Here is a 12,823-nt window from a genome sequence, read left to right on the forward strand (position 1 = left end):
ATGAGTGAGGGTAATAGAGTTAGCCGGTGGCAATATCTGTCATGTTGTTCGGTTAATAACCAGGTGTTTATACTCTAATAACCAGGCACTAAATTGATTTACTAGTGAATTATTGTATTGTAGAATTAAGGCGACAGAATTGTTAAGTAAAGTCCTGATAATAACTCAATGAAATTAGTTTAACTTTTAACTTCAATACCCAATTTAAAACTTGGAATAAAACAGTAAATTCTAGAAAAAAAGCTGTAGACACGCAATCTAACAGACAGCTAAAACTTAGATAAGAGGAATATTTGCTGATCCCGAATATTGATAATTTAATATCATACTGGCCAGTGAAAATTCCTGCAGCACTAATCGCCATGATGACTTTAGTTTTTTTATATGACCTTACCGCAGCGAAGGGGGCTTTAGTGTTACCCTTGTCCTTCTGTCCGTCCGTCCGTCTGTGCGTATGTCCCGAAATTGGTTTTCGTTTTCTTAGCTAAGTTTGTCTTCACAAATCTCAGATCAAGTTTGAATTTGGGTGGCATCACTTTTGATGTTCTTGAGTTTTTATATATGCAAGTTTGGGCATCATCTGTGTCCCATGGCCATGTTCTCCATTTATTTCGTTCTACAGCAGACTATTCCCTAACAAAGCAAATCATGGGTATTTAGTTCGAAAGAACTTAATGGAACTCAGTCTCCTGCAAATCTAAAATGTTATATTTGCTACCCTTTACGGTTTTATCAAGATTTCGATTTTCAAATGTGTTGGCTCCGAGCAATACTGGAGATACAATTGTTGTCATAATGTGCAATTAATGGTGCTGTGTAATTGGTATCGTTGATGTTATACACAATATTGATATATTTGCACGTTCTGAAAAAAGTAAAATCACAAAAATACTGAACTCCGAGGACAATTCAAAACGGAAAATCCCTTATTAAATGGTAAAATCAAAAGTTCAAAAACATCAAACACACCAAACGAATGGACAACTGTCATATTCCTGACTTGGTACAAGCATTTTCAAAGTGGAAAATGGGTAATTAAACCTGGTTTTATAGCTAGCTTTACGTCTGACTTGTTTAACAGTCGCATTAAATTATATTATATTGACAACGATGTGTGAACAAAACAAAAAGCCATAATAGGTAAAAATGTCAAAAATAGGAATACAGCAGTCAATATTATGTTATTATCTTAATCACTATAGTAGAAAATGGGTAATTAAACCTGGTTTTATAGCTAGCTTTACGTCTGACTTGTTTAAAGTCGCATTAAATTCTATTATTTGACAACGATGTGTGAACAAAACAAACAGTCATAATAGGTAAAAATGTCAAAAATATGGATACAGGAGGCAACATTGTAATATTATCTTAATCTCCATAAAAACAAAGAAATATGTAAACATACATTTGCACAATAACACAGCACGTCTGACTGTTTTTATTTATTTTTTTTTTTTTTAAACCGATGTTTATATGAAAATAAAACTTGATAACCTAAGATACCAAAAAATTATAGAAAATGTTACATTGTAGGTATCGCACAAACCTGTCAATTCTATGGAAAAAAATCATTTGATTTTAGAATACCTCAAGCATTAAATCAAATACTGATGTCCTACGGTTTGCGCTGTACTAAACATCAAAATAAAAGATAAGAACATGACATATGGGATGAATTTAGGTACCATGTATGATCATTGGAAAAGACTCTTACATAATAATTTTAATAAAAGTCAGTTGAACTTGTTTCTTAGTCTATCTTTTTTATATGAAAGAAATAAAAGACCTTTAAGTTGTAAAGGGTTGATCCCACGTGCTCCGGATGGGAAAGCAGATCCTGCTCAACATGTGGCAGTTGTAGTAGCTGCCACATGTTGAGCAGGATCTGCTTACCCTTCCGGAGCACGTTGGATAGCTGCCACATGTTGAGCAGGATCTGCTTTCCCTTCCGGAGCACGTGGGATCAACCCCCGTGTTGAGAGGAATTTGTGTTTCTTATTCTTTATTTTCTATGTTGTGATTTGTGTACTTTTATTTGTCTGTTTGTCTTTTTTCTATTTTTGGCCATGGCGTTGACAGTATGTTTCTGACTTTCAATGTTCCTCTGGTATCCTCAGCGCCTCTCTTTTGTACCACGATGATTTTACAATTAGACATTTGTTACAACTTTATGAATCTGATCTGCATGTTCCGATATTGAACGATGGCATTTTACAATTTTAAAATGAGTTTTAGTTTACCAAATAATTTTGCAGATTTTAGTCTTAAAATTTCTAAAATTGCGTACAATATTTTATATTTTATAAACTGAAACTCAGAATTGATATCGTTCTTTCGTAATCAAAACTTATTAATTTTACTGCGTTCGTAAAATTCGTTTAATACTGTTATATTCTAACAGTAAAATGCTTTAATCTAGAATTGATGAAACATTTCTAAATATGAAAACAGTCTCAACTTGTCAATATGTAACTATATAAAATATTCTTTATAAAATGTTGATGATTACTTTGAATCAACACAATTGTAATACCAATAGTAAAAATAGAAATGGTGATTTTTGTCAAAAAAGTTTATATACTAGTACTAAAAACAGAATATTTTTATTCAGGAAGCACGAAGTTTCGCTGATAAATTTGATATCATTTTTAACATTATATATTGGTCACCTCACTACAAGAAAAACAAATGAAATTTACATAAAGAAAATATGGGACAGTCATGTGAAAACGTAGCTGTTCGAAAGGTTCGTCATAAGGAATTGACAAATGTGGTGGTTTTTACGACATGTATTTACTCTCAGTATAACCACAATCGTAACCCTCGAGCTTTTAAAATCACTGGTCCAAACTAAAATAATTCATCTTTTATCATACTAATAAGAAATATCAATTCGTATACATACGTAATTGTATTGATGGAAACGAACAAAAGAAAGATAAAAGACTTCTACACTACAATACGGTATTCCCCAGTATACAGTATGTAAATGTAATTTAAAGGACCGTGTCAAATGAAATTCGGGTGTCATTTTTGGTGTCTCCTGATTTTATAAAGAGGTGATCAAAATGGAAGAGGTAAAATATCTCTTTTCGGTAACTGTAATTTAAATATTCCTAAGAATAGCAGACAGTGTTTGTGTGTGATTTATGTTTTTTTATTGCTATATTTTGTATGCTTCCATCTAATTAAATACAAAGTATTTTCGAAAAGTTGTGAGTAAAACTTAGTATACGTTTCTAGCAATAAAGTAACAACATAAGTGCGTTTTCTTACATTTGATATTGTAATGTAGAAGAATCGAGATTTACTATTTGATAATGAAAACTAAATTTAACATCGTTGTCAATATTATGTAATTTGATGCGACTTTCATACAAGTGACAGTTTTGCTAGCTATAAAACCAGGTTCAATCCTCCATTCTATGTAAGAAAATGCCTGTACAAAGTCAGGAAAATGACGGTTGTTATCCATTCGTTTGATGTGTTTGAGCTTTTGGTTTTGCCATTTGATTCGGAACTTTCCGTTTTGAATTTTTCTCGGAGTTCAGTAATTTTGTGATTTTACTTTCAATGCGTCCGAATCACTTTTCAGATTTATCTTCACCAGAATCTCTGAAACATCAACATTTGAAAGCCATTGATGTTAATACTTTGTAAAAAGTGTGGGTCATATAAACAAAAGGAACAAACAAAGAAAAGTCAAATAACAAAAATGTCGATCTCCGAATCATATGCATCCAGTTATGGTGAACTTTTCCGATGGAGTCTTGACCTATGTTTTTTTTTTTCATATTATTTTGACTTTTCAACGGAGAATTATGGAAATCACAGAATTTTAGGACAAAGGCATGGATTATCCTAAGCAAAGATTACCGTAGCCGAATTTTGGAATTTTGGATCCTCAATGCTCTTCAACTTTGTACTTGTTTGGCTTTTTAAATATTTTGATATGAGCGACACTGATGAGTCTTATGTAGACGAAAGGCGCGTCTGGCGTACTAAATTATAATCCTGGTACCTTTGATAATTATATAGATATAACTAAAGGCAATCGTTGACGAATTCGGTTCTTGGCTTGACGTGAAAATCTACATATGGCGAATTGAAGGTATCACTTTTTTTCTTTTAAAAACTGTTTTTTCTTAATTTGGTTGGTTTGAAAAACATAAGGTACACACACTTTAAAATCTATTCAAAACACTTATTAATGATACAATTTGAATAAAAGACAACAACAATTTATTAGATATTATAGATGTCTTTTTCGTACTTTAAAAAAATCTCAAGAATTCAGATATAATTACACTATTAGTAGTGTTATCGCTATTTCCAGTTCAAAATAGACGACGTACATTATGATGCATTGGTTTCTTACGCTTATTTGGCAGTAGATAAATTGCCCACAGTTATTTCATATAATATACTTTACAATATTTCCGAGAAACTCTGGTTCTTAAATCATTAATTAGTGTCATCAATAATTTGACAAAACGGATGTCATCGGCAGAAATTTACAATAATTACATATAATTGATTCAATTTCTTAGAAAATTCTCACCTCGCAACAACGCTTTCCTTTTCTTATTTGATTTGTAAACTTAAAAAATCTTTTTTCTCTCTACTTGATACCAGTATGTTTGCTCAAATTAATCAGGGATCGGCATTTCCACAGACAATTTTCTATGATTTATGAGATAATCTTCATCGGTGTCTTACAAGATCGTTTTTGATTTAATAAGCAAAGGGATAGAACTTTGGAATCCATCATTTTCCCCTGCTAACAACATCCGTGTAATTATTTTTCTTTAGAGCCGGTGACAGCTTGTTGACAATAGTAATGTCTTAAGACAGTGCCATGTCAATAGAAAAATCTACAATAAAGAGGAAATGCCAGCAATGTTTCCTAAAGAAAATGGAATTGCGTAATGGATAAAAGACATATAAAAAACTAAAATAATTGCTTTTTTAAAACGTTTTGTACTATAATTGACTATCGCGTATGACACAGAAGTCATTTCTATAGATGTTAAAAATGACAGATTTGTGATGAATGATGAAAAATTAAATCGTTTTTGAAGCAGAAAAAAAAGAAAGATTCTATATTTTTGGACTCTGTACAATACTATGAGGAACAATCAGGAGTGATTGATCAGAATCAATAAACAAGAACATTAGAGAAACTGACTACAATAGACTTGAATAAAAGACAGATAACGATTTATGAACAGAAGAAAATTTCAATAGAGTGATTTTATCTTCATGCATCACAAAGGCATTATTTTGAAAATATGATGTTGTTTTAATTCAGTGCAGAGATTTGCTCGGATTGAAAATAAATCCCGTTTGTCTTTATTAATGATCTCTGTTTCGTATGCTGACAATAAATAAGGCATTAGAGATAATTTACATGCTTTTTCTGGAGCAAATTAATTTTAATGGCACAAGGGATTGCCCCGCAAGTGCTGATCAGGTGCAGATGACATCGAGTGCAATAATGAAGACATAACTGTTAATGGTGATTGTCTAACAGTACGCGGAAATAAACGGACAATTCTACAATTATTATGATGGATAGCCAAAGTATGGTGACAAGGATCGCACTTGTCCTTTTATTCCAACATTTCATCATAGCCGAACTTCGTGATAGAAATATCCAATGGCAGATACCTATAGGTAAGTAATAAGCATTTCTTATCCCTCAAAATGTATTTCAGTTTGTATTAATTTTTTTTATATCAGTTGTGTTATTTATATCTCTTATTGTAACCAAGTTTTTGTTTAGCACGTACACGTACATGTACTTAGTATTATAAAAATGTGATCGCATGAACGTGTGTTCAAACGATGCACTTTGGAAATAAGTAAGGATTGCATAAGTTTATACATAAGCATTTTAATGTTTGCTCTATTGTAAACTTGAAGGTACTTTCTATATATATGTATGTAGATATTGTAAATACATGTAAACTCCAGATCTCTGTTTAACAAAAGGATAGGACGTAGTATCATGGCAAACACATAAAAGGGATTAATTTTTAAAATCACATTACCATTTATATGATTTATATTCATTTGTATGTTTGCAATTGTTAGATTAGAGAGGTGCAAGACAGATATGTTCTTACAACAGGTTATTTCAAATGTTCCATTCTATGAATTTTTGAAAAATCCTGATGCATAAAGTTAAGATTTACAATTTGTACTTTTCATATTTTTTATAAATAATACCCTTTCATTAAAAAAATTATAACGCATAAAACCTATTATTTGACAATAACTATTGTGCGGCCTTACCCAATTTTTGTAGACATGATCATACTTATGCAATAGTCGTACAGTTGTGTTTCCAAATTGCAGTATACGTCAAAAATAAATTGAGTTGTTTAATTTTAAATTTCGAAATTAATAACATATTAACAAATGCATTGAAATATAACATTATATGATAGAAGATGGTCACAATTTATTTTTGTACACACATGTATTATCTCAATAAATGTATGTACTTCGATGGACATCTAAGCATTTTTGTCCATAACTTGGGGTTAAAAACAATATTGAGGCTACTAACATTATAAATATATTAGCTTAAAAATTGATTTCAGTATATATTTTAGAATTATACTTAAGCAAACATGTCATTGTCAATAGAAAAACTTAACCTTAACATTTTCAGCTGATTAGTTTAAGTATAATTGGTTTATGGTCTCTAAAGGTTTTTTTTTTATTACATTTTTAGGACTTTCATTACTATTTCTAATGGTATAGGTCACGGCAATAAATTATGAACAGGAGCTATGAAAATCTTAATAAACAACTATATCCATGTATATATATGCACCTTTTCAATGGAAATACTGATATTCCCCTTGTGCACAATGTATGTTTAAAGAACAATTACCGTAACTCAATAAGATTTCTGAATCCCAAGTGTATGGTGGAATTTTATGAGAAACACTTGAAATACCTAGTATTTAAAGATGATTCATACATTTGCCATATGAAATGCCTTCTTTTCCAGGTATAATCCAGGACAGACGAGACGAAGTGACGTTTACAGGGTTTTACTATAGTGTACAAATGTTAAAACAAATTCCATCACAGACATTCGAGCTACATACTCCTGTTGAATATGTCGACAAGTCGGACAGTTATAAACTGGCTCAAGCAAGTAAGATTCTTAGTCATTGTTTACCCTTTTTTAAAACTATATGTCGTCTTTAATTCATAGTAAACAATAGGGGTCTTTCTGTCGTATCTTTATTGTGCAGGTTTCTGTGCAATTCTGTGCGCCCATAAAACTGGTTTAACCCACGATGGTGCCTTACATGTTTGTTTTCTGGACTATTTGTTATTGTTTACTGCTTTTCTTTGTGTGCTTAAAGGGCCTGGGAGTTGTTGTTTGTGTGTGTGATTTGTCGTATTTTTAATGATTAATAACAAACCTTACTAAATTTGCCCGTTTATAAATTTTGAAATTATAAAGAAACTATAGTTTAAACTCAGGCAAAGCTGACATAAGAACGATTTGGCTATGATTTTTTAGTCATTTTCTTTCATTATATATATATATATATAGCTGTTCAACTGTTTTATATATACGTCCTTGGCATCAAATACTCTGCTTTAAGCGTTGCTGGTGAAAAGTAAAATAACAAAAGTACTGAACTCCGAGGAAAATTCAAAACCGAAAGTCCGGCAGCGTTGCAGGTGAAAGTAACTAAAAAAAGCCCTTCTTTTTTCATTTTTTACAATATATTTGGTAGTTCAAGCTAATATCCTGTGAATATAATTATTATGATACGCACTAAGGCAACTTAAGATCACGAAACAGTAAATGGGCTATGTCACAAATTTTGTTTTAATTTTGCATACAACCTTTGTTGGTTGAAACATTACTGAAAAATCGAAAAAATAATGTATTTATCTCTTTTATTGTCTGAAATAGTACTGAACGAATTATGTAAAAATAAAAGGTGAATATTTATATAGAAAGCACATACAATAAGCGAAAAACGTTCTAAAATTTGTCTAAAATTATAAATCTTAAATTTCTACTCCATAGATATTTCTTAAAAAAAACTATATATTGTTAGTATATGAATTTCCGTCTTAGTGTTTCCTATGCGAAAGGAAGCAAGTGCTCGTTTGATTCAGAAATTCAACCGTACTTTTGTGTATCACTTCCAAAAAGTTCTTGCTAAAGTAAACAAAATACTGAAAGCAATGTCATGTTTCTGATACTTACACTGACCTAACTTGTAATGATATTAATTATATAATAGTTACCAAAAGTACCAGGTTTACTTAATTATATAAAAAAGACTTACATGTACAACAAAATAAAAGCAAATACATGTAAAAACGGTTAAAGATTATATAAAAGTACAACTTGACTTTAAATACCGATAGAGTAGAGTGTGCAGGCAACATTTTGTTTCTGCCTTCAGATATAAATTTCATTACCAATTGAGCTGTGATAACTCAAAATAAAGAAATAAACCGACATTAAAATCTCTTCAAAAATTAATCGAATACGTTTTGTTCTTCACGCATATAATAGAAAAATCATTTAAGTGAATTATCGCATAGAGCATAGAGCATCGAGAATTGAAATGATATTAATTGTACGATTGTAATCTCCAAAGGTTTCAAAACGTGCGATTAAACAAATTACCATCCTCTTGCTTTACTATTTTTCAATTAACAGTTTTTGCTTTAGAAACAACTTGTCAGTGAATAACGGATTAGCTAAAATTCGTTTACGTTTTCGGTTATTAAGAGACCAGCCATTTTGTTTGCTTACATTCAGTTATAGTCGGTCTGTCACTGTGGACTGTCACTGTGTTCTGTTCTGTTCTGTTCGTCAGATATGAGGGCACCACACAGAGAATGAGGCAGACGATAGCAACACTAGGTCATCATATAGCCTTCAACAAAGTACAAAAACTAATACCGAAAATCGAGCTTTAAAAAAGAAATAATTCAAACGCGAAAACTAATTGCCTGATTGTTTAAAGACAATTTTCGAGAAACAAATGGTATACAGCAACAAACGGCAACCATTGAATTACAAGCTCATGTCTTGAGACAGGCATATACAAAATGTTGAGGGGTTAAATATGTTTAAAGGAGCTCAACCTTCCTCGGTACGTGGGATAGTGATGTAACATCACAACATAAGAACTAACTTTAAAAAAAACAGTTGAAAAGTGTTTAACCCATCGATCAGACAAAACAAGGCACAAAAGCAACTACAAAAACAACCAGTTCAAGTTTTCTTTTAAATATTTTTATATTGATTTCTACATGTTTTCGATACGATAAGAGGAAAACTATTTGGTTGACAATCTTCAAAGAGTAAATTAGTTTAATACATTTAAAACCCAAATTAAAATAATTTCATATTGAATATCCATGTTATATTTGCCAATAAACATTAAGGACACAAATTTCAGCTCAATATTGTGGAAGAAAAAAACCTTTAGTTTTCATCAAATTTTAAAGTTTTGTTTCCATAATCAGTTAAAACTAGACATAAACTAGAAGGAAACCCGTATGTCATTTGTTATTAGTTGTTGCACTTGACATGTACACAATTTACATGTTAGTATAATCGGAAGTGGGACATAGAAACAAGGATATTTCATCGGAATACATCAATAATTAATAACCATTGTGTAAACATACACCAACTATTGCATTATCTCAAGATATTATGCAACAACAAAGATTTTATACGCTGTTTGATATACTAACCATCATAACAAACGCAAACGGAAAATTTCAATACAATGGTAAGACTTTTTGGACCATTACTATTATAAAAAAAAACATGGACGGAAATTTTAGCCATGATTCTCGTTCAGTAACCACAATATCACAAAGAGAAAAGAAAAAAATGTCCGCAACTTTTATGGTAGACACTCCTATAGTTTTATAAAAGTAAGAATATGTTTTATAACTGCCAATGAAACAACTCTCCACCAGATACCAAATGATTTAGAAGTTAATAAATCTAGATCACCGTACGGCGATCTAGAACGAGTATAACCTATACATCATAGTCAAATTTATTTATGTATGTGCCTGTCCCAAGTCAGGAACCTGTAATTTAGTGGTTGTCGTTTGTTTATGTGTTACATATTTGTTTTTCGTTCATTTCTATTTATATAAATAAGGCTGTTAGTTTTCTCGTTTGAATTGTTTTACATTGTCATACCTTGGCCGTTTATAGCTGACTATGCGGTATGGGCTTTGTGAATGTTGAAGGACGTATGGTGACCTATAGTTGTTAATTTCTGTGTTATTTTGGTCTCTTGTGGACAGTTGTCTTATTGGCAATCATACCAAATCTTCTTTTTTTTATATTTAAAAGGCAATGAAAATCTAATGACTAATGTACAACTATTCAAACGAGAAAACAAACGGCCTGATTTTTGTAAAATACAATGAACGAAATACAAAATTGATATACAGCAACTAACAACACTTACAAAATTAATGTACAAAATGACAGACCCGAAATAGACATAGCTAAAATAGAAAATACACTAAGTACAGATCTGAGAGTACTCTAAGTTCCTGACAACTAGTCCAAAGGCAATAACAAAGCCTGTATATAAGACTTAAGTTGCATATTCTCTGTGTTTAAGCTATCGTAATTATTTTCTTTCCGTTTAAAAATATAAAAATATTCACATCAGAATAAGCATCTTTTAATCATTTTAGTTGGAAATTTCTTTTTGCAAGACTAAAATACGTCTTTAAATGACGTATGACATCAGACTCGGACTTCTCTTGAGCTGAATTTTAATGTGCGTATTGTTATGCGTTTACTTTTCTGCATTGGCTAGAGGTATAGGGGGAGAGTTGACATCTCACAAACATGTTTAACCCCGCCGCATTTTTGCACCTGTCCCAAGTCAGGAGCCTCTGGCCTTTGTTAGTCTTGTATTATTTTAACTTTTAGTTTCTTGTGTACAATTTGGAGTTTAGTATGGTGTTCATTATCACTGAACCAGTATATATTTGTTTAGGGGCCAGCTGAAGGACGGCTCCGGGTCGGAGAATTTCTCGTTGCATTGAAGACCTGTTGGTGACCTTGTGCCGTTGTCTACTCTATGGTCGGGTTGTTGTCTCTTTGACACAAATATCCCATTTCCATTCTCAATGGTTTGTCATACGAACATATAATGATGCTGTTGTTAAACTCCTTAGTAATTTCAATAGAAGGGTTTACTAAATTTTATAATTTTGATTTTGTCTAGGATAGTTTTTATTTTCCTTATGGTTAAATCCGTCTATTATTTAGAAATGCGAAAACTATCGGACATTGTATTCCAAGCAACAGGTGTTATAATATTACAGTCCAAAATGATATGATGCTTCTTTTCTATAGATAAAAAATATCTTCCTAAATTTGTGTATCTTTATTGTACCAATTTCGACTTTATTTGTTTGTTTGTCTTTTTCTTTGTTAGCCATTGTATTGTCAGTTTATTTTTATAATAAGATAATGAGTTTGACTGTCCCTCTGGTATATTTCGCCACTCTTTTATTATTGTGCCAAACTCTAAAAAAAAAAAAAAGACAATCAATTTTCAATTTCAAAATTGAATGAATAATTCAATTTAGACCAAAACATTTATAGCTAATTTTCAATTTGACTTTTAAACCAAAACTGAATTTCACCTGACTTGACATTTTGATTGCGAAGAATTGGTTAAAGATAACTTTTATAATGAATTTTGAGCACACATGCAATTGCTTTAATGAGAAAAAATAGATCGATTACAAGAATGAGATGATTTAGTTACACATTCAAAATAAATATTACATTATCTAACATGAAAAATAAAGATGACATAATAATTTTATCAAAGTCAATTTTATTTCGATTAAAAAGCAAGAGTTTATGAAAAAATTATTGAAAAATTTATGAAAATCGGAAAGAATAACTCTATTTTCTTGTCTGAAATAACACTGTACGAATTATTTTAAAAAAAAATGAATATTGCTAAAATCGTTCTTAAATTTGTCTAAAATTATAAAATCTTAAATTTCTACTCCAAAGATATTTCTTAAAAAAAACTATATGTTGTTAGTACATGAATTTCCGTTTGAGTGTTTCCTATGCGACAGAAAGCAAGTGCTCGTTTGATTCGGAGATTTAACTTAAAACTTTTTAGACTTTTATTCAACAAACTCAGACGCAGTAACTTCGCTACTGGAACATCACTTATACATAATATATTATAATTACAGATGACAGAATGAGTAGAAATTATCTAATACATGGAACTATAAAATTTCAAGTGTTTTAAAGTAACTATAAATAGTTGTATTACTGCATATATATTACATTTGTATAACACATATTTCAAAAGGTAATACACAAGTTCATGCTTCAACTATTTATGTTTTGAGTGCACTCGATTCAGTTCTTGTACGATCTATTGTGTATCACTTTCAAAACGTTCTTGCTAACCCAAACAAAATACTGAAAGCAATGCGTTTTTCTTGTCATGTTTCTGATACTTACACTCACCTAACATATAATGATATTAATTATAAAAAAAAAGACTTACAACAAAATTAAAGCAAATACATGTAAAAACGGTTAAAGATTATATAAAAGTACAACTTGACTTTAAATTCCGATAGAGTAGAGTGTGCAGGCAACATTTTGTTTCTGCCTTCAGATATAAATTTCATTACCAATTCAGCTGTCATAACTCAAAACAAAGAAATAAACCGACATTAAAATCTCTTCAAAAATTAATCGAATACGTTTTGTTCTTCACGCATATAGTAGAAA

At 30.8% G+C, this 12,823-nt stretch overlaps 1 protein-coding gene across 1 annotated transcript in view; it reads left to right on the plus strand.

Moving 5' to 3' along the window:
• The first annotated feature begins 5,025 nt into the window (after positions 1–5,025).
• Positions 5,026–12,823, plus strand: part of LOC143085626 (glutamate receptor 2-like) — a 50,757-nt gene continuing 42,959 nt past the window's right edge. The window contains exons 1-2 of the mRNA XM_076262087.1: positions 5,026–5,676; positions 7,025–7,174. Of these exons, the coding sequence (XP_076118202.1) occupies positions 5,568–5,676; positions 7,025–7,174 (259 nt within the window). The 5' untranslated portion in view covers positions 5,026–5,567. The remainder of the gene's footprint in view (positions 5,677–7,024; positions 7,175–12,823) is intronic.

The sequence above is a fragment of the Mytilus galloprovincialis genome, chromosome 8 (assembly GCF_965363235.1).
Source record: "Mytilus galloprovincialis chromosome 8, xbMytGall1.hap1.1, whole genome shotgun sequence".
Taxonomy (NCBI): Eukaryota; Metazoa; Mollusca; class Bivalvia; order Mytilida; family Mytilidae; genus Mytilus; species Mytilus galloprovincialis.